The sequence below is a fragment of the Corapipo altera genome, unplaced genomic scaffold, assembly GCF_003945725.1.
Source record: "Corapipo altera isolate COAL_440 unplaced genomic scaffold, ASM394572v1 100, whole genome shotgun sequence".
Taxonomy (NCBI): domain Eukaryota; kingdom Metazoa; phylum Chordata; class Aves; order Passeriformes; family Pipridae; genus Corapipo; species Corapipo altera.
Window position 1 is genome coordinate 1,860,683 of NW_020884952.1, and position 22,935 is coordinate 1,883,617.

At 36.8% G+C, this 22,935-nt stretch overlaps 1 protein-coding gene across 3 annotated transcripts in view; it reads right to left on the reverse strand.

Annotated features, from left to right (window-relative positions):
• Window positions 1-6,802: 6,802 nt before the first annotated feature.
• Window positions 6,803-22,935, reverse strand: part of METTL15 (methyltransferase like 15) — a 91,249-nt gene continuing 75,116 nt past the window's right edge. For all 3 annotated transcript variants that reach the window (XM_027663332.1, XM_027663333.1, XM_027663331.1), the window contains exons 4-6: window positions 18,068-18,259; window positions 15,806-15,984; window positions 6,803-7,358 (exon numbers count right to left, since the gene is read on the reverse strand). In XM_027663332.1, coding sequence (XP_027519133.1) covers window positions 6,919-7,358; window positions 15,806-15,984; window positions 18,068-18,259 — 811 coding nt within the window. In that variant the 3' untranslated portion in view covers window positions 6,803-6,918. The remainder of the gene's footprint in view (window positions 7,359-15,805; window positions 15,985-18,067; window positions 18,260-22,935) is intronic.

Consider the following 22,935-nt stretch of genomic DNA (forward strand, 5'->3'; position numbering starts at 1 on the left):
TTATCAAGGCATTTGTGGAATGCAGTGTACTGCACACCAGTGAACCTGCCTCCACATCGAGAACCGTTTTAATTCCACATCATTGTGTTCAGTTCCTATTGTACAAGTGCTGCAGCCAGCCTGGACTGCCCCATATTCAGGGGACCTTGTTCTGCAGAGTGTCAAGCCCTTTCTGCTTCCACAGAGACCCAAGATCAGCCTACTGAACTTACCTCTGCTCTGTCAGCTCTCATTGCCTACCGAGATTTCAATTCTAATCTCTATCAAAACTAGGAAAACCAGGACAATTTACAAATAAAGTGTACATATTGTGAAGTACTGGAACAGGCTGCCCAGGAAAAGTGAATCACCATCCCTAGAGGTATTTAAAGACATGTAAAGATGTGGCACTTTGGGACATAGTTTAGTGGTGGGCTTGGCAGTGCTGGGTTAATGGTTGGACTCAACGACCTGAAAGGTCTTTTCCAACCTCAATGATTCTATGATTCCATAACAAATCTGGACCCATAAGTAAAGGCTGCAAGATCAGGCTCTCAGATTGTGCATGTATTAACAGGCATGCATGTGTCACTACTCTTGACAATGTAACTTTTGCCCTATATTACAAAACAGTTTTTATGATATCTTCATTTTCAGATACTTATCAGCCAGGACTGTCAATACTTCTTATTTCAGTTCTTTGCAAAGTCTACAAGAGATGTTCTTACATGTGAAACTACTTCTCATTAAAAAAAATAAAATACATATAGAATTTACAGGAAAGATGTGGAGAAATTATCTTAAAATAGAGTTCAAATTAAAAAAGAAGCTTTGCTAGCCTGAATTGTTGATGACTAAGTGATTACTAAGCTTCCACACATTGTAGTGTACAAGTTATATCATGATGCTTCAAGATTTTTTTTTATAGTTACTAACTTGTGATATAACCTTGTTAATGCTATGTTGCTATGTTAATGGTATTAGTATAATTACAGCTAATATGAAATTCTAATAACATCATAAATCTAGTAGAAACTTATTCTGAGCTCTAGTAAACATTCAATGCAAATATAAACCACAGACAGCCTACATTTTCTTTACCAGAATCACATCCACAGACTCAAAGTGATGTGGCACATAAAGAGATGACAGTGGAGTACACTAAAATCTAAGTTTTTACTCAGGTATTCCAGCATGTGTGAGCTTTCAGGTGTGATTTATATATCTTCATTTATTTTCATTCCAGTTTCTGTCATATCCCCTAATGTTTATGCAGATTTTTCCACCAGCACAGATATTTTTTTTTGTTTAAACAGAGGTCAGAAACATGAAGTGTATTTGCCACTGTTGTGTCTGTTAAATTGTATGCACACTAAAGAATAGCTAGAATTTTTACACGTTTATATTTTATTCTGATAATAAATTTTATCCTTGAGAAACCCACTGAGCAAGTTTGTTTCTCTGTCTTTTGAATTAGGTATCTTCATTGAAGTATTTTCAGACAAGAGCATGATTTGTCCTTTGTTCTTTTAAAATCCCAGTTAGCCTAATTTAAAACAACTACTGACCTGTAAAACAAATTATTCCCATGTTTTTATCTTGTGTCTTCGTGTTGACAATAAACCTGCTGTTCCTATGATCATTTGCAGGTGCACTCCAGAGACCAGAGCAGAGGTACTCCCAGGACAGACAGAGGGAGCTGTATCTCCAGTTTTCCTCTTTAAAAAAAGACACCTATAAACAAGCTGTCAGGTTTTAAATTTGCAACCATACAAATAAATTTTAAAAACCCTCCAGCTTGTTTTTTCACCATTGCAATCAATCAAATTAGGCTTGTAAAAGCAACAGGGAGAATATGATTTGCCTAAAGATCAAGGTACAATGAAGAAGTTTTAGTTTTTATAAATACAGTTATGTTGGTACAGTAAGAGATTCAAGTTAACTGACCACTTGCTCTGTTTTTCAGCTTTGATTTCCCATGAGCAAATATTTGCCTATTTTCCTGTCTTAGGGATGTAATGGCAATACTGAAAAACATGGCACGTCATCAGTGAAATATGCCAAGTAGAGAAGTATTAAACAGCATTAATTTTAATAAAGTTCTAAGGACAGGTATTACACTTTTCCAAAAAGGAAAAGCCCTTCCCTTTCCTTCACCCGGGATAAGGTTACAGAGGATCCAGAAAGACAAATTCTAACTGCAAAGGAGACAGAGGGAAAAATATACAGAGCTGGACTTAGAAGCATATATATCTTCCCACTATTACCTCTGATTGTGCACTAGAAACCATGTTCTACACCCCATACACAGACTGAGCTCTCTCACGGCTACTGCTTATCCACAAACACACAAAATTAAACAATGAATGGAAAAAGTAATAGAACACTGCATATATGAATTTTTTAAAAATTGGATGTCAACCTCATAAATTACATTTCTTTCTAAACTGTTCAACTTTACTCCTTATTTCTTGTCTTTTAATTAAACATAATTTTTTCTTCCATCTTCTGCAGAGGCTGGGGAAGGTAAGAAGGTAAAAGAAGTTGCTCTACATTAATTTAAATTGTTTGAAAGATTCACTGTAGCACTGCACTCTTAATTAATCCACAAAATCCTGCTTTAATTCCAGTATAACTCCAGTGTAAAAAGGCCTCCCCATTTGCTTATATTTCTGAAAGACTTATAAATATAATCTCATATTTTTATAACTTCCATATTAGTTTTAAGCAAGTGCTTTATGAACAAATAAATCTATGGATATAAAGACTGACTCACATACTCCACTGAATGTTGTTTTTAATCCTGGTATAAATGGTCCTAAACCTATTGAAGGGCTCTTTCTGGAGAAATTTTGAGGCATATGAATATCAGGCCTGAACCCCTTCCCTAGTCTTGCTAGAGGTTAAGTAAGATGGGCAGCAACAAATTAACTTATGAGTTCATTACTTCTCTGTTTATTCACATTTGTCTCATTTTTCACCAGTACTTTTGTACAGTGAAACTCAAAACAGTGAGTCACAACCGATTATTTAAAACAACTAAGTTATTTTAAAATTTAATCAAATCATCAACAATCTGCGTCTAAGGCTGCTTATTGAAATCATCCCACCCCTGCACATCACCTTTCCCCAGGGCAGAGCTCCTCTCACTGTGCTGTTACACTCTTTAGGAGCATAAACTATCCAATTAAAACCGTGCCTTCTCCAGTACAAAAAAATAACATTAGAGCAATTATATGAATCATTTATCATCATAGAAATGCTACTCTCGAAAGCAGAATGCAAAACATCTGACACAACACTTGCTACTAGAAGAGCCACTCGCTCCTGCTGTTCCCTGAAGTCAGCACTTTCCCCGTTCGTGCTACGTTAGGAATCCCCTCCTTCCAACTTCCATCCATCAGAACCTCCACACGTCTTTACAAAGACTGATGTTTCAGGCTGGGATTTCTTTCAAGTCAAGCGGCAATCCCAGCAGCTGTGGCTGTAAAAGACTACTGATAAAATACTCAAGTTAAAAAAAAAAAAAAAAAACACAAAAAACCCAAACCAAAACTGAAGAGATATTAATTCCTTATATTACTTGCACTCTGAAACAATGACTCTGGTTATTTTTCATTAGGAAGCAATAGGGAAGTAATACTTGTCAGTAGGTCCTCATGGGCTTCAAATGCAGATAATTGTGCCTAAACTGTAAAACTGTTTTAAAAAAGTATTGTATTTTTACCATAAATACTTTATTCAGAGGATAAGTGTGCCTAATTTTCAAGTAATTATTCTATGCAAATCTCTTCACCAGGCAGGTACTTCTGACAGCATGTCAACTTTTTACTTCACCTGGATTAACTCATTAAATCCCACTGTCTAGTAATTTCAATAGAAAGTGAGTTTACAATGCATACAAATAGTCCTATAGCTGCTTTTAATCCTTCTCAAAATTTTCCCACACCCTTCTAAACTAGTAACATGAAAAGATACACTCTTTAGCAACATGCCCTCATGCACATATTGTTTGGCAACACCACTGTCTCGCCATAATTACCACCTGACATTCTCTACAATTATTTCACATATTGGATGTTTCTACTCATCCCATTGTGTACAGCACCATATTATTGCCATATCCTCTGCAAACATGGTCTACAATCTTTTTTTTTTTTTCTTGACAGATAATCTTGCATTTGGCTGTATTAAAACGTGCATTGCTCAGGTTGAATGGAAGTTTTTAGAAATTACACACAACCTGTACCTTGACAGCATGATTTGGTTAATTTTCCACCAGATACCATCTCTTTCATAAATATAGTTTTTTATTATGGAAAAGTAAATGTTTAGTTTTAGTAACATTTCACATATATCACAGTGGGAAAATTTAAGATGCACTATGTAGGTGTGTCCTGGTAAGAAGATAAAGACCTAATACCCTTCACATAACATGTCACTTACTAAATCACAGAATCATAGAAGGATTTGGGTTGGAATAATTTCCAAACTCCCTGACATGGGCAGGGACACCTCCCACTAGACCAGGTTGCTCCAAGCCCCATCCAACCTGGCCTTGAACACTTCCAGGGATAGGGCATCCACAGCTTCTCTGGGCAACCTGTTCCAGTGCCTCTGAGTAAAGAATTCCTAACATCTAATTTAAATCTCTGTTCTTTTAGTTTAAAACCGTTCCCCCTTGTCCTATCACTGCATGTCTGTGTAAAAAGTCCCTCTTTTTTTATTAAATGAAATGAAATGTTTAAAGAGAAAAGAATACTTTGACCAAGTACAACCAGAGGTTTTTCTGGGAAACCATAATTTTTTTTTTCTCAGGCAAGCAGAGGTTAAAATTCCAGCCTTTCCATACCTCAGGTTTAAAGCTGAAGGTGAGGAGAAGCTGAGAGGAGAGCAACAGACTCTCCAAAGAGAAAAGTTCAACAAAGGATACATTGCCATGGCTGTGCAACTCCAAACTAAAGGCAAACTCCTGAACTGAGGGAGTGCATCTACACAACCTGGTAATACAGCAGCTCAACTACCATAAGAAACTGTGCTTTTGAATTTAGACGTGAGAAGTGTTGGTTTTAAACATTGTTTTAAGCATAAGGAATTTTAATACTTTCAACATAATGTCTGAGATACTAATACTCAACTTCTGCTACAACTGGATGTCCTTTTCCTGAGGCGTGTTCCTGAACAACGCACAGCACGGCACCACAACTCTTCTAAGCCTGTGTTGGAGGCACAATTTTTCAAATCTACAATTGAAATACCTCTCAGTGTGAAATCTCAGCTAAAAATAACATTAGCTATTTATATTTAATGTTTGGATGAAAAAATGTCTATTTAGGGTACAGGCTGTTGTCTCAAAGATGACAACAGTAAGTAATATTATTTGAAGTGGAATGTTCTATTTAATATTTAATAGCATGTATAATGAAACTAGTGGGAAAATATTGAAATTTCAGAAGAGCATGAAATGCCCATCATCAGACTTCTATTTCAGATTAGTGACAGATGTTATCAGCTATACCTAAGAATACATTACAGGACTTAGCTTTACCAAGGAATTAAACAATATCCAGCTATTTCAATATATCGTATATTACAGACAGTGAACCTAAATTTCAAGTTGTTTGTGTCAACATGACCCAAAAAACTCCCGTGAAGTAGTAATTTACACCGATATAAAGAGGATGCTTGATGAAAATCAAGTCCAAAATGATCCAGCCAGTTATCTTTCAGAAGCTGGTGTTGTAGTCATTTAGCTGAGTCAGAAATTGCACTTTTTTATTCTACCACCCAAGTTGCAGACTCACCACAAATGAAATCATGGTACCAATTTGATTATTCAAATTAAGACTTTTTCCTGAAGAAGTCAGAGGTCAAGGAATTTGCAACTTATACTATTTTCCATTAATTTTTTTAGCATATAAAACAAGCAAGCCAATGGTCTTATAAGAAAATATAAACCCAAAGCTAAATGTAATTCATATTAACTTAATAAAAAAGAAATTATATGTTCTACTACCTAGTATAGCACCCAAGTTGAAAGCTGGTGTTAGAGTGGGCCTTGTCTAAAATAATTCAATACTTACCACAGTAGAACCTCTTAAAAAACTATCAACAGCAAAGAAGAATACTTCATAAGACCACAATAGTCCCCTTTTTTTGAAAAGTTAATTACAATTCTATTAGCACCCAAAAGTTGTACTGGATCTATGCACAGAATTTATGGTTACAGGAAGAAATTCAAATGATCAAGTACAAATTTGACTGACTGAGCGTCCAAGTGCCAACAGTGGTCTTCTAAGTATCTTTTCTTCCACCAAGATAAATTTATTATTTATTATTCTTAATCATTAAACAACCAGGCGATCACTCAGAAAAGCCCATTTACAAATTCCTGGATAGAACATAACATCCTGATGTCACTTTATTTCAGAACTAGCTCTTTTCCCATAGGCATTCATGCAACAAGTCAGTTGGGATACAGAGACATATATATCATGAATTCTTAGCTTACTTTAAACTTACTCTAGACTGGACCAGACATCTGAATTCGGTGTGTGAAATCCACCCCCATTAAAAATGTGTCTGTCTCAATCAGCTACTGAATTCAGACAGTTAATGTTGGGGTTTTGAATGTAATCTAAAGGGAGTACTACAAATACATCAAATCTGCAAAATAATTTTTACAAACTTTACATTTGATGCTCCTTTAAAAAAAGATGTTTATTTTTTTATAATTACTGACACCCACTGATACCCATTTATTTTGCATTTTGATGCTCTATACTACATTCTAATTAAAAAGAACACAGAGGTAAGAAAGAAATGTTTTCTAACAGCCTTCATTTTATTTTTTCAGTTTGATACTACCTGTCCAGTTAGCCTTCTAGAAAAAAAAAAAATTAAAGGAAATTATACAATTATCTAATCATATATTTTGTTTTAGACTTTAATAGCAGCTCTTAGCTTGGCCGACCTTCCTCTTGGGTTTGTTTGAATATCCTTGGCCTGGGGTGTGAGAACTTTTTTCTGTATAAAAATCCACTTGGATTTTCCATGAGGAGATTCTTGCGTGTCTTCTTTTTTGGAGGGATTTTTCAGAGCCTGTCTTATCTTCTGCCTTGAGCTAAGATTGTACTTTTCTGTCATGTCTATCCCACGAAGAAAACGTTTGATAATACGATCTTCCAGCGAATGAAAGGAGAGGGCTACAAGGCGACCTCCAGGTTTTAGAAACTTCTCAGCTGTCTTCAGTCCTATAAAGAGTTCGTGGAGCTCATCATTGACAAATATTCGCAGGCCTTGGAAAGTTTTGGTAGCAACGTGCACGGGTCTCTGAAGCAAATCCTTCCGTGCGTACAGTGCTGATGCTGGAAAAGCACCTGTCACAAATTTTAAAAGGTAGATGTTAGTATCTTATTATTTCTACATTTGGACATCTATGCACTCGATATTAATCCACTCATGCATGATGACTTTAAAGAAAAGCATACTTAAAAGCTCCCTTGAGTGAGTTCCCTTGTTTGTAATATACATTACTGTTTTCTACTTAGAATTCACATCTCTGAATGTAAACCCTATTAAAACACGCTGTTTTATGGTTAAGTGTTGGGGATTTTTCCCTAGAATCTTTTATAGAAATTGCTTCTCCAAATGCATCACAACTTTAAAATACAAAATGACAGCTGAAACCAAAATAAGGAAAAAAAGAAGACGGGCTAGATAAGTCTCACCTTACAGCTCAGTGTAATCAATGTCAGTTCAGTATTTGTGGTTGTGTTATGCTTTTAAGGAAAAAAATTTAATATATAATGGACACAATTTTAACTGTTGCCTTCTAGATAAGCATGCATTTCTTCACAGGCAGAGATAAGTGAAGACAATGTCTACCTGGCAATAACTATCTTTCAGTGAATTACTTAAAGCTTAAAAGAGGTATCCTTGCCTGGGAATAATAATTGTTGACCACTACTCTTGTGTTCCTTCAAATGTTCACAAAAATACCTTGAGAACTTTAGCAAATGTTGCTGATACTGTTGCATTTTCACATGCAGAATGTGTCAAGGTATGGATTTGTCAGATGAAAAATCACCAGATTAAATACTTTTTTATTAGATGCACAAAACTCCGTCTTCCTTTCCCCAAAATTCTTATCAGTTAAACAAGTCTCCGTAGAGACTGAAATTTTGATAGAAACTTTAATATATCAATATTTAATATATTTTAGGCTTGAACTTTCATTACATGAGTACAGAGCAAAAAGCTAGAGAAACCTGATTTGATGGATCAGAGGGACTAAAGTGCAAGAATTTTACAAGATCTGCAAAAGCCAAGTAAATTTATAATCTATTATGTAAGTGAGCACAGGACTCTGGTAAAGATAAACTGAATGAATAATGCTGGTACATAAGTGAAAGAATTATTTTTCCAAACAAGAGGGCCCATTAAAGACAAGGCAATACAACTGGTATATACGTATTAAATTTCATGTCAGTGCTAAGCTGACATAGTGAAGCAAGTAAATGCAGTTCATAATCAAGTAATTGATATTCTACATGGTGGAGTAGAAGAAGGGAACATTGTACCTCTGCAACTAGCTGTCTAAATTCACATTTACACAGGTGATTGAAAAAAATTAATAGAGATATCATAATCCAATATGTTGGCACAAAATAATTTATGAGTGGAATTCTTGAGAGTTTTAAGGCAAGGTTTTACTGATGTCAGAAAGCATAAGTGTGTGGTATCACAAACACACAAGTGATCTTAGTGTTCAGCAAAGGGACAGGATAATAATGGGATTTAAAAGTTCAATCATTAACAAAGTTGTTATCATGCTGGCAATGTATCTAAGGTATGTTTCTGCATACTTGATTTTCCCAACTACATTCCCAACCCCCTCTGACTTCAACACTAACAGCTCCTAAATTCACTGAAGAGATTCACTGTAGCTGTAGTTGCTTCCTATTCTTATAGTCTGAATCCTTTGAGATAGAAAGTGGCAACAGGATCAACTCCTCCCAACAAACTACTGCATGGGAATTTGTGGATTTAAACTGTTTCACAAAACACAGTAAACAGATGTTACCTGTGGGAGATAGGCTTCTCCATCATTTACAAACTCTGGAAAAGTTGCACTAGTTAGTTAATATAATTTCTGTCTTTGAGAACATAACCTTCTATGTTTACTATAGATCATAAAAATGAATACATACTCTTCTTGTAGGAGTCACAAAGCCCATTTTGACAAGAGAGCTAAACTCAAAAGAGGACTCAAAATCACCGAAAGTAAGGTGTCCCAAGAAACGAACTGACACCAAGCTTGCACGAACACGCACAGTATCTGTTTTCATATTTCTTTACAAACCTATAAATAGATTCTTTGAAAATGGAACCCTTAAAACATCCGTTGACTGCCAGTTGAGTGTGACGAAAACTGTCTCTTAAAGCATAACATAAAGGAATGCTGTGCTAAGCAAAATAAACACAACTTTCTTTAAAGGGTCAAATAACAGCTACAAACACCAGGAGTACGCTCAGAACTCCTGAACAACTATTAAATGAAACAACAAGGTTTAAAAGAGCACTCCTGTCATGTTCAGTCTACAAAAACAGTTTTAATTGCAACGAAAAAGTACTGTTACCTTTACAAAATATTGGCTACTACCAAACTAGTGGGTTAGAAAACAAGGTGTGTTTTTTGATTCTATCTGTATCGATCCTGCCCCTTCCCAAACAATTTACAGCTGTGACTCGAAGAGCATCAGTTTTATACATTCAGTTTTGGATTCTTACTACCCAGAGCTGGTGTTCACCTCTCAAAGCAGATCCAGAATTTTTAAGCACCATATTTCAGCAGTCTAAGTATTTTCTAAAAACACTGCTGGTTTTCTGGGGACGATCCATTTCTGATATTCTAAGAGTATTTTAGCTTCCAAAAGTATCACAGATAAAAATGGAGCTAATCCACAAGAGTACAGCATGTAATTTAGGTACAAAACTGACAGTGCTTCTTGATTGGGACCTAACCATAAAAACAGAAACCTGGAATGAGATCCTCTGTTTAAATCTCCACAGACAATCTCTCAGGAATTTTAGTAAAATACTGAGAGTTTTACCTCCTATGTCAGCAAAGCATCTTTTACTCATCTGAAAAAAACAAGAATGATACAAAGATCTACAAAATCCTTGTCTCTGAACTGGAGAGACATGGATTTGACAGATAGACCACTTGGTGCACAAGAAATTGGCTGGATGGTCGCACTGAGAACAGCTGCAGCCAATGTCTCCATATCCAAGTGGAGACTGGTGATAAGAGGCACCCCTCAGGGGGTCAGTGCAGGGACTGGCACTGTTTAACACCTCTGGTGGTCACATGGACAGTGGCATTGAGTGCAGCCTCAGCAAGTCTGACAACACCACTGAGCTGTGTGCAGGGGTTGACATGCTGGAGTGAAGGAATGACACCTGGATGGACGTTGACAAGCTTGAGATGGGCCCGTGAGAGCCTCAAGAAGTTCAACAAGGCCAAGAGCAAGGCCCTGCCGTTTGGTTGGAGCCAACCCAAGTACAAACGAAGGCTGGACAGCGAACGGATTGAGAGCAGTCCTGAGGAGAAAGACTTGGACATGTTGGTGGATGAGAAGCTTGACATGATCTGGCAACGTGCACTCGCAGTCCAAAAAGTCAAATGTGTCCTGGGCTGTATCCAAAGCACTGTGAGCAGCAGGTGGAGGGAGGGAATTCTGCCCCTCTACTCTGCTCTGGTTAGATCCCACCTGGAGCACTGCATCCAGCTGTGGGGACAGGGGCCTGCTGGAGCACGTCCAGAGGAGGCCATGAAGATGCTCAGAGGGCTGAGCATCCTATGAAGACAGATTGAAAGAGCTGGGGTTGTTCAACCTGGAAAAGGCTCCAGGGTGACCTTCCAGCAGCTTTGCAGTACCTAAAAGGGGTTACATGAGAGCTGGAGAGGGACTTTTTACAAGGGCATGCAGTGACAGGGCAAGGGGGAGTGGCTTCAAACTGAAAGAGAGTAGGTTTAGATTAGATATCAAGAAGAAATTCTTCACTGAGAGGATGATGAAGCACTGGAACAGGTTGCCCAGAGAAGCTATGGAAGCCCCACTCCTGGAAATGTTAAGGCCAGGCTGGATGGGGCTTTAAGCAACCCGATGTAGTGAAAGGTGTCCCTGCACACAGCACAGGGGCTGAAACTTGATGACCTTTAAGGTCCCTTCCAACCCAAAGCATTCTATGATCCTACGATCTACTTCAAAGGGTTTGTAAAAACATAAATGGACACAGCATGCTGATATCTGGGCAGATTTCCATCAATCTGATCACAAACACCACTATTTTGCAATTGAAACATTGCATAGGTAAACAAAAGAACAACGATACAGAGGCTACCAGCATGACTAGGACACTAACAGGTCTTTGGGAAGTTCTTCCACTTATCCTGTCATGGCTGTTGAGTGCACTGTCTTCCTGCAATAATCTTCTATGACAATTAACTGAGACATTAATTTATTACGGTGAGTTAATTTATCACAAACTGAAAAATTAAACCCCAGATATATTCAGTAAGTATCATACAACCTTACATGCCTCAGTTGGACATGCACAAAGAGCACTGCAGGTCATATTTAACAGTACAGAATACTGATATTCAGGAAATTTGTAAAGAAATGCAGTCACTTTTTGCAGTTTTATGCAAGAAAATCCTCTAAACTAAAAATCAAACTATTTGCAAGTTCAAAGACTTACTGGTCTGTGGTCAGAGACTGGGATTAACTAATAAATGTAATCTGTAGTAGTTACTCCTGTCACTCTGGCCTTCATCATTTTAGTAAAGGCAGTGGATTTTGATCTGTGACCCATGGGTGAAAAATTTTCCTATCACTCTTACTCCTCTGGTATAGTCAAATAAAAACCTATTTATACTTTCTGCTAAGGCATAATATCTCTCACCTAGTTCTCTCCAATTACCAAGACACTAAAAGAAAATCCTTCCTGGTAACTGGTTGTACAATGTACAAAAACATTCAAAAAAAAAATCTGTATGAGAAGCTTGTAAAATGAATTTCATTCATAAAAACACCATGCTTCTGGCTAGATGACTGGCTTGAAATCCCAGTGAGAGAAATTATCATTTTTAGTTTTAGGATGCCCTGATGATACTTACACTTTTAAAAATCTAATAGATTCACATGTAGAAATGTACTGAAATTTTAAAAGCTTGTGAATGAAATTAGCAACATGCTGTGCCTGTCAATATGAACTATTAAAGTCCCCAGAGTGTATGAGAGTGGGAGAGTTTAAAAATTAATTCATACCGTGCACCTGTTTGCAGGAATTCATCTGTTGAATTAGCATTGCATTTAATAAGTTTCTGTGACGCAACTAATGTCCTTTTGTCTGGGCTCCCTCAGTACAGTGTTAATTCTCACCCATCTGAAATTCAGGCAATATTACAAATTCCAAACTGATAATTAAAGTCTATAAATGTGAACCAGTCTGAATGAGACTGACTTTAAACATTCAAGTTCTTTTTAAACTTTAAAAATTTCTTTAGTATCTCATCATGAATTCCTTTCAAGCTAAGGTCAAATGATGACATGATCTCAAAATGATCTGTTAATAGATTAGGTATCTAAATAATGCTCAGAAAAATTAAGTTTTGGACAAAAATTAATAGATAACAAAGTACATTGCTCACTGAAATCAAAACAGATCATCAGTTGTACAGAAAAAGCATATCAAAATTACATTCGAAAAATTTTACTATTTTTAAAGCTTTTCTGCACATGGAGTTAAACCTATTGTTTTCAAATAACTCAATGAGGTACAACAAAAGACCTCAGCAAGCCCTTCATAATCAACTTCCACACATCGATTCGCTGCCCTTCAGTGGAGAACTGCTGCTCTTTAGTATTTCCAGAGCGTTCAGCATTGCAGAGAGCTTTGTGGAAATTATAAACAGCCAGCGGAGCTCGACTCTGCTGCAGAAGAGATGCTGTTCACGTGAGTGAACAGAACACTCCTCCTTTCTCACACGTAAACTGCAGACTCCACAGCTTGCAGAAACCTTATTTAAATGGATCAGAAGCCTTCTAGAGAACGTCTGGAAAAATTTAAAAAAAAAAAGCCAAATTTTAATTTTTTTTTTCAGGACCTTATGCACTGACATAGGATGTAGACAGAGAGAGAATTTTCAGGTGCTATGTCAAAATATAGAAAGAATTACTTTCTTGAATTGGAACAAAGGAGAGCAAGAAATCACTTGGATACCTGAGTTAGCCCCAAACTGTTGTAGTCAATCTTGACATACAAATCTATTTATATATTTTTCAGAGCTATATCTTACAAGTAGAACTCTTGCTAATATAAACTTTAGAAATATCTGATTGCCCTGTGAGTGTTGTGTAGCTGGTTTGTATGGCTGTTTTGTGGATTTTTTTAACTACATCCTCCACTTTTATCTCCCAATCAATTAGCAACAGCAACAGATGTTCTAACCTTCTGAGGGGTGGTAGGAAAGACCAGAAGTCCAGCATTCTATAAAAAGAAATTAAATTTTCCAATTTCAGGTTAGTCCAAATCTAGATTCACTGTGATTCTGGTTATCAGCTAGACCTTAAGACAAAAACTGGGGAGCTCTAAAAAATCTGAAGCCACAGTAATTAATAACATGTGAAAGAAATATGCACAATACACAAATCTCAGATTCTGACACCAGCAGAGAAAAAGACATAAATAGCCAGCTTCACTGGATAGATTTTTTGCTTGTTTTCCAATTCCTATATAGGTAAAAATAATGACCCTGTTCTGGAAGACAATCAGCTTGTATAGAATCTGCAAAATCTAAAATGCAAGATTTTATTATTCTAATTAATATCTTATTTTTTAAAGGACGTGACATTTAACTAATAGGTCATAAATTTTATTCTGGTTAAGTCCTGAATTAGTCAGGGTTTTTTTGGGCTGTGCCACTGAGAGGTTCCTGCAGCTGTGGTCTCTGGCACTTCAGCTCTTGTTTATGTCAATAATTTCACATAAGAATATATATGGATGATAGATGAAATTAATCCAAATACATTACAGTTATCAAAAATTTTGTTAAGGTACAATCAGTTCAAATCCAGATACAATCACCATTGTTCTCCTCTACTGGATGAATCAAACTAAATTTGGAAGAAGTTCTATGCAAACAGGGATCAGTGTAACAGCCCTAAAACTACTATAACGACTTGCATACTCCAAAAAAGCAGAGAAAACATATATATTTATTGTCTTGGCAGATGTGTGCTGGATTCACTGCTTCTGGCATGTACCCTACCTGATGCATACATGACTAATGTATCAGGAAGCTCTTCAAATATAGCAGAGAATTTAAAATGAGAACAAAAAAGTCCTTCTCATTGTCACAGAAAGTGACCATTAAGTGATGACTCACACGCACCACATTAAACATGAAGGGATCTTTAATCACTGTCTTTTATACACTAGTTTCAGAAGTTACTGAGTTGCTTGTTTACAACGTATAACACATGACATCTTTAACACAGTGATGTGGTTGCTTCAATCTCAATAGTGGTACGCTGTCTTAATCAACAGTTTTTCAAAAAGCATAAGTTACACATGATAAAGCCTGAAATTATTATTTTGTGAGGTTGATAATGATGATGTTAAAAACGTAAGTTTTATAAAAGACTCATAGCGTTTTATCTCTTTGATTTTTTTTAAATTATTCGCTTCTCATATTTACTGTATTTACAGTAGGGGCTTCCAACAGCAAGCAGTGTCTTCAGGTCCTTTTATCATATCAGCTAAACTTTGGGACTCAGTTGACTGGACATTTTGTTAAAGTGTCCTGACTTCTACAAATCCAAACCTTTTAATTTGTTGGTCATTAAAAGTAAGTGCCTTAAACTTCCAGTTTAAGTAACTGATTTTTAAGAATACAATAAATTTTTTAGGACTCTTCAGGATACTTATAAAATATTTTCCACTGTTCTTAAGCAAATGTTAAATTTGGGTTATCATTTTAAAGGTCTATATTCAAAGTCAGCAGTTTAGACTTATTTGTGATGAGACCCAGTGATTTTCATTAAGTGGTTAAAAAGAAACAAACATCCTGACATTATGCATTAGAGTGTTAATGAGCAGGATTTGTGTCTTACATTTTTCCTTGAAAATTTTCACTTGAGAACACAAACGTGAAGGTTCTTGATGTAAGCACTGTTCCTGCCTAACTGCATTTTGTTCAAGTTGTTTACAGTGAGGAGCAAGTAAGATGGAGTGTTTCAATAGTCGCTTCAGGCTGATTTAGTTGACATGCACAAGGTGAAGCAAGTCATGTATTGCTTTGCTTTGTGCTTCTGATCCTTTAAAAAGACAGAAATCACTTGATTTCACTCATAATTGGAAACTGCTTTGGTACCTCCCCTCAAAATATTAAAATGCAGAAATTTAAAGCTAAATGAGGTATGACATATCCGATATTTGAAGGTTTGTCAATAGCCAGGGTAAAGAATACCCTAGGCTGTTGTCATTCTGTGGTTCAACTTCGTTGGCAAAATGATAAATCACTTCATGTAAAATCTATTATTAAACTAATTGGCAAACCACAATACAAAAAATTGGAGCTAAAAAAAAAAAAAAAAGAAAAAAAAGAAAAAGAGAGCTGACATCAGAGCAGAACAGGCAGGATTAGATCCTGCATGATTTCAAGTACAAATAGATCCCTCTGGGACTCGGGGATTAATTTTTTTTTTTTTTTTTTTTTTCTCTCTCCTCGGCCACTGCGAAGAATTAATGAGGGTACCTGCAACAATGCTTGCAAGCTGCTGGGTTCTGGTGATGGGGTATATGCTGCGTGCCTGAACGATGGCTGAGGCGATTTTCTTGGCGTGCCTCTCCTCCCCGTACGCTCTGAGGATGGACGCAAGCGCCTGTTGATCCAAAGCGTTCACAACATCGGCGGCAGTGGGCATGTCAGGGCACCTACGCACGAGAGCGGCCAATTAGTCCACTGACGTCAGCTTCCATTGACAAGGGGTGAAGCTTCATAGCGTTGGGACATAAAGTCAAACACACACGCACGGCACACAAGTGCCTTTGAGGTTTCCGAATAGGAGGTGGCAACCCTGGGAAAACAGCTTGCACCTTTTAAATCCTTTTTTTTTTTTTTATTGCCGCTCCAAATGGAGTTTGTTCCTCAACTTCAATTAGAACGGCTTTAACTTCTAAGTATTATCATAAACTATGTTTAATAAGGTGACAAGAATATTTCAGTATCGTGCTAAGATGGAAATGCTGTGTGACCTTTTTCTTCAGCCAGTTTTAGAATATAAACTGGCCTCTTACGGGTTCATTTTAGTCACCTTGCATCGTATGTTGTTTTCTAGTTAGAACTGATTTCAAGGACCTTTTCTTTCACATCTCCTGCTATGAAAACAATTGCTAATGAAAAGAATTAAATCTTACTTTTCACTAAAAGGCATAAGAATTTATATCCACATACTGTTCTGATATAATAGAAATGACCTATACAAATTGCAGGAATTATTGCAATTTAAACAGTATAATCCTCACATCTATATATCGAAATCTCTTTAACTTTGTTATTGAAATAGTTCCAAGGTATTTTATGAACGTCATCTATGGGTTTACTAATCCGACGAAACATACAAACCACTTAATAAATTCTCTTCTAAAAAGACATGATTTAGCAGAAATTTTTTCAGGCATTTTTTACTCCCCTGCAGTATCTTACAAAAGATAACAAAACTTAGAGGCAAGTAGTATCATAGCAACAACCATAGGCTTTTGTTATGCCTCAGGTACCCTTTGTTCTTATGCTCTTGTTCAATGTATGTTTTCTCATGATGCATCAGGCTTATATTTAAGCCTGGAGTTCAGATTCTTGAAATCTGAGGACTGAATCCCAGGAGGATCACGGCAGCATTTTCCACAAAACCAGAAAAAGCAAGTATCATGAAATTTGCTGCGTTAAGACATAACATTAATGTGGTAAGCCAATTCCTTAGAAACTGGGGCTTCCCATTGGCTCTCTGTGAGCAATGAAAAAAGCAAAGGGTATTTCTTAAGACTCCAGGTCCATCAAAACACCAAGAAAAAACCCTGTCATTCTCACAGTATTGCATCATGCAATAACAGCCAGCACCTATACAAGAGAGATCTTTGGTTGCTCATGTAAAAAGCAAAATGCTTCAGAAATACATCAGGTTGTTTGAAAACGATAACCGCTGCATAAGTAGAAATTATCATTCCACCACTGATTTTCATGCTCTTGAAAGTACTTAATACCAATCCAAATAGCTTAAACACAAGTGGTTTATTCAGTAATCGTTAATTTGACAATTAAGTAAACCTGATGTGCCTCCCACACAATGTGAAAGGAAGCTTATGATTTTGCTAAGGGAAGCTTACAATAAATCTATGGGCATGGAAAACAACATTATACTAGCGTGCTAAAAGCAATGTAGCAATCTGATTTAAAATGGCAGATATAATAGATAGGGGTTTATTTACTTATTTTAGATTGCATTCCTTTTAGAGAGAAGCAACTGGGTCAGATGGTCATTGCACAAAAGAAGGACATTGCCCCTTTCCTGAGGAAGCAACTGAGACTGCTCCAGTGAAGTTTCCACCAACAGTAAGCGTGGCAGAAAAGGAAAGGGACTGCAGTAAGAAGTTGTGAGCCTGCAGATCAAGTACAGGTTGAGAAACTATGGAAATAACAGGCCTCTGAAAGGGAGATGTCCCTGTGACTGTACATCATACACTCCAAAAATGTTAAAATTCAATGGTAGAGGTACACAAAAATGTTACTGGTTTAATTACTCATCATGGGAACTTTCCTCTTATTTCAAAGGAGACAAAGATGATAACCAGGGCTGAGCACTGAGACGGAAAAAAGCTTTTTGGTAAAAGAAAAAAAGTATACTCATGCAAAATTAGATGTGGTTTGATGATGGAATTCTTCAGTTTAAAGGGAAATGAAATGCACAGGGGTTGCTGAGTAGACAGCTTTTGAGTTTCAAGAAGAAATATTATCAGGTACCTGTCACTATCCATCCTCATGTCCAAAGGTCCATCCTTCTGCAGGGAGAAACCTCTTTCGGGTGTATCAAATTGCATAGAAGAACAGCCAGCATCCAGGAGAACTCCATCCAGAGTCCCTGGCTCAACCCCAGACGAGAGTAACAAAGCCTCTGACTGGCTAAACTGTCCTAGAAGAGGTTGAATCTGTTTCCTGTAAGAAAGTAACAAATAAATAGCTTCAAGCTTATTTATAACAACACAGTCTCTCCCCCTTACATAGCAGGGATTAGATAATGGCACTCAACTTGCCTCAGAAGCAATAGGGCTATTCTCAAAGTAATAGTTCACATAATTGTCATATGTCAACGTTGAAAACTGGTCCAAACCACCCCTCAGTGACTACTTGAGCTTCTTTAACTCTTTACTCCCTTCCTGCTTGATCTCAAAAAAAATGGAAATCTGACTACAATTTAATTTTTTCAGTATGCAGGAATTCAAAGGACACCTTTCAGCAGGAATGCCCTGACCACCAAGGTACCTGCCCTGTTAAGCAAGGCCCTCAGTCAAGTGAGGACAAAGTGCAAAAAAAGGAGGAACCTAGAGAAGGAGATAAGATGGAACAGAACTGCACAGCCTTGTGGTTAACATGTACCTACCAGGGAAAACATCCCAAGTTCCCGCCATGGGACAAACACCTTCTTAGTGGTATTTGCCATTTTAAAAATAAATGGGCAAATGAGGTGCACTGGATCATAAGCAGGGAAGAACACTTCAATGTAGTTTGGATTCAGGTACCTAATCACTGGGGAGAGCAGTTTTACGTGCCCTTTTGTGCTTAGTGTTCTTTCTTAGACTTAAAATGGTTGTTGCTTAATATTCCCATAACGGGACAGAAGAGTGGCATGGCAAGGGAGAAGATGACAAATCTGCTTCCCCACATGTTCCAGTGTCCAACTGCACTGAGGGTGGTGGGCACTGGGAACAGGCTCCCCAGGGCAGCGGTCACAGCACCAAGTCTGACAGAGCTCAAGAAGCATTTGGACAACACTCTCAGGCACATGGTGTGATTCTTGGGGCTGTCCTGTGCAGGGTCAGGAGTTGGACTTTGATGATCCTTGTGGATCCTTTCCAACGCAGGATATTCTGTGATTCTGTGATCTCTGAGGTGTCCAATGACTTCTTGAGTGTCTTAACCTGGATTTTTGATTTTTGCTTACATATAAGGTAACTTAAAATTATGTATTTTATCTGCCTCTCAAAATCTCAATGAATTTTACAGATTTGAAAAGATTAGCCAACGTCTTGCTGCATTTTTAAGCAATACCTGCAAATTACAACATATTTCTGTCTCTACCAAGAAGCCACTGCTTCCAGTGGAGAGAAACAGCTCCTTTAAAAGGAAGACATTATAAGCCCAACCATATGGAAGAACGTTCAGCCCCACAATGTTCTCCTCGTTAGAGCAGAACTATTGAGCACAAAACTCAGGAAACAGTGTGAATGAACAAATTCCATGAGGGATATCACGATCACACACACAATTTTGAATTGATTACTCTCCAGCACGTAACTGAATACAACTACTCAGCTTAATAAGAACTGACAGTTCCTGAAAAGCACAATGATCCACTTAACATATTTAAACCAATTTAAGCTACATAGTTATAGTTTTGAGATTGTATTTCTCCTCAATATAATGAGAGGAATTTTCTTGAAAATCTGTAGCACTTTTTCCAGCTGGGCAGTGTTTCTAACTTTATGGCTCATGCAAACGAATGAACTTTAAAATTCCATATGTGGCACATGAAAATAAACGAGACCTAGGAAAAAAGGTAAATTGCCATTGTCTGGTTCCCCAGTAGACAGTAATCCATGTCAGCAGCTCTGAACTAGTGCTCTACTGTGTTACCAACGTATCTGAAAAGTTATTCTGAACAATATTTATTTATTGGGAGACATTTTATTACATTTATTTAAAAAGGTCACAAGTATGTGGATAATTAAGATGTTTGGGACAGCTTTTGATCTGCGGCCTGCCAAACCTTTGTGATTAGAAAAACCTAATTAAAAAAGAATATTTGAAGTAAGTTGAAATTTACTCTTCGGTAGAGAGATGCTTCAGCTGGAAAATATTTCGGAGTTTGCAAATGTTTTGGAGATTGAAAGATAATTAGGCTGACATTTTGATGTCATACTTTCAGCTGTGTGAAATTACAGCTTCTGTACATAAGGTGTTTTGTTATACACTGCCTTGTGTGTACCAATAGTGCATATAGGCATCTTGGTGAATATAATTCCTTACTAAAACCTGATGGTTTTTATGAGTTTATAATGACTATATCACAATGGTCAGGCCAGTTCTCTGAATTCCTGTTTCTCTGTGGAACAGAAGACACAATTTTAAGCATCTTGGCTATCTCAAACACTTCAATTAATCAAACCAAGTACACAACTATGAAAGATTTATTACCTTATGAAAGGAAATACAAATATCAACTCTTTTTTAGACAGGATAGTAACAATTATGAAAATGATGACAAGGACTAATCTATTAGATTATAAGCATGACACATTTATTTAAAGTAAAATATTTTACCAAGCATTCAGAACACATATTAGAACATAATAAAACTCTTTTCTAGACTACCACTCTTTATGCCTATGTCCAAATAAAAACTGCCTCTTACACACATGATTTTCTCTAAAAATTCCTACTTTAGCCTCCACTTCCTTCTGCCTTCAGGTTTTTATTTACATCATCTGTAAATTCACTTTCCAGAATAACCTCAAATAAATAATAAATGATAAACTGTTAAATAATAAACTACGTTGAAAAAAAATTTTTATTTCCTAGAGTCACACGCCTTCTGCTCTACCCAGGTATGCAGAATTCATCCCACCTTCTTTTTCCAGTGTTTTCTTTGGGCAAAAGAAGATTTATGTTCCGTGACCACACTTACCGAGGGTGAAAATCTGTTACACAGAGCACTGTAATCATTTTAGGCAATCTTTGAAGGTAACAATCTAACTAAATCCAATTGTCTTGCTTAAGAGAAAATATTTAAACTTAGTACTTGAACAGCACTTTACATATTCAGAATATTTTAGAAACATAAAACAACTGCGAAGAGCTTTTAGCTTCTCTCTTATAAATGGAGAAACAAAATTTGCAGGGTTTAATATTTAATGACTTGAAGATACCGATGCAGAAATCTAAGACAATTTCAGAGATTATGGTCTGAGAATGTAAAAAAGCAGAAAATTCCTGTCATGTTAGCTCTCATTTGGGGTGTGTCTGTATGGTGTAATAGCACGGTAATTGTTTGTTAAATTCCCAACTGCTACAGACAAGCAATCTCTAACTTCTCAATATATTCAACATGCTCACTCCCTCTTTATTAATCTTGACATTCTACAAGAAAACATTATCTAAGGTTTTAAAAGAACACTGGGAACATGGACAATACAGCCCATTTTAAGAAGAATAAAAAGTTATTTCAGCTGCTACATAAGTTGTTGGGGCCTTAATACATTTTCTTGCACAGCAACTTCAAAAGCTTGCAGAATCCTTGGAAAATAACACAGTTGGAAAACAAACAGAATGTTGGGTTCAGGGTCCTTTGTTCAGGTCATAACACAGTATTTTATTATATTATACTATGACACATAGCACAGTAATTCTGCTAGACAGCACTCCCTCCACACTTCTCAACTATATGAAAGAGCAGAATGACAAAGAGTTCAAAGTCTCCTAAAGCATTTCAGGCTCTACAGATTTCAGTTAATCTCTGGTTTTTACATCCCTTTGTAAAAATATTTATTTTTTATTTTACTAAGTTGAGAGGGATAAACACAGGAAAAAATTAAAGCTGAACATAGTTTTTACAAAATAAACAAAATCTTTTCTCTCATCTAATTCTTCTCCATTGTCACAGAGACTGATGTGGTATCAATCATTCCAGTAATTTCACAGAAATGTGTGATTATGCTTTGATGGTGCTCAAGCATTTTTTTATGTTTATATAATAATACTTGCTCTTGATCTTTCACTGTTGCTCCACTTACAAATTCTATGTATGAATACATAGAAAGTCATGATGAAGACATGTCAACAGCGAAAATTCCCTTCTACTCAACCAGAATTAACGGTTTCTTCGAGAGAACCGAAAAAAAAAAAAAAAGTTTTTCAGCTAACTCTTGCCACTGCACATCAAACGAGGAGACCAACCTGGTGCTTTGATTCTCTGCTGAGACTCCATCAGGGGTGCCAAGTAGCACCAGCTGCAACGAGGATATTGGTGCAGACCCGGTTTGATGCCACTGACTCACCTCACCCGGGTCATTCTGCAGCTGCCTGAGAGCTGCGACTTTCACTCACGGCTGCACTGCTTCAGGCACACCCAGGAGCAAAACACCAAGGACTCTGGTTGTAAATCCCTGGAACTTTCAGCATCCTACCTGGAAATTGTTGTGAGTGTTATCCTGCCTCAGAGTAAGCCCCATCTCAGAAAACGTACCTGGGTATTCTGTAAAAAGTTTTAAATTACCTTTGTCAAATGGAAAACTGGCATGGGCTTCGTGCTTGCAAAGGGAAAAAGTAAAATCAAAAACTGTAACATCTATCAATTTATAAATGAACCATGTCATTACATTCCTAGATTTATAAAAAAATTAATGACAGATCTAAAAAAAGCCCAATTCAGTCTAGGCTGGGGTTTGTGCTACAAAACTACAAACTCGAATCTCAGACACTGCTTAACAAAGACCTGAAAAAAGGAAGAAGAACACGTAAAAAGTAATTTCCATAGAACCAAGTTAATATTTTCAAATTTGAGGGCTATAATAATAATTTTACTCTGTGTGTTGAGATCACAGAAATGTGATTAT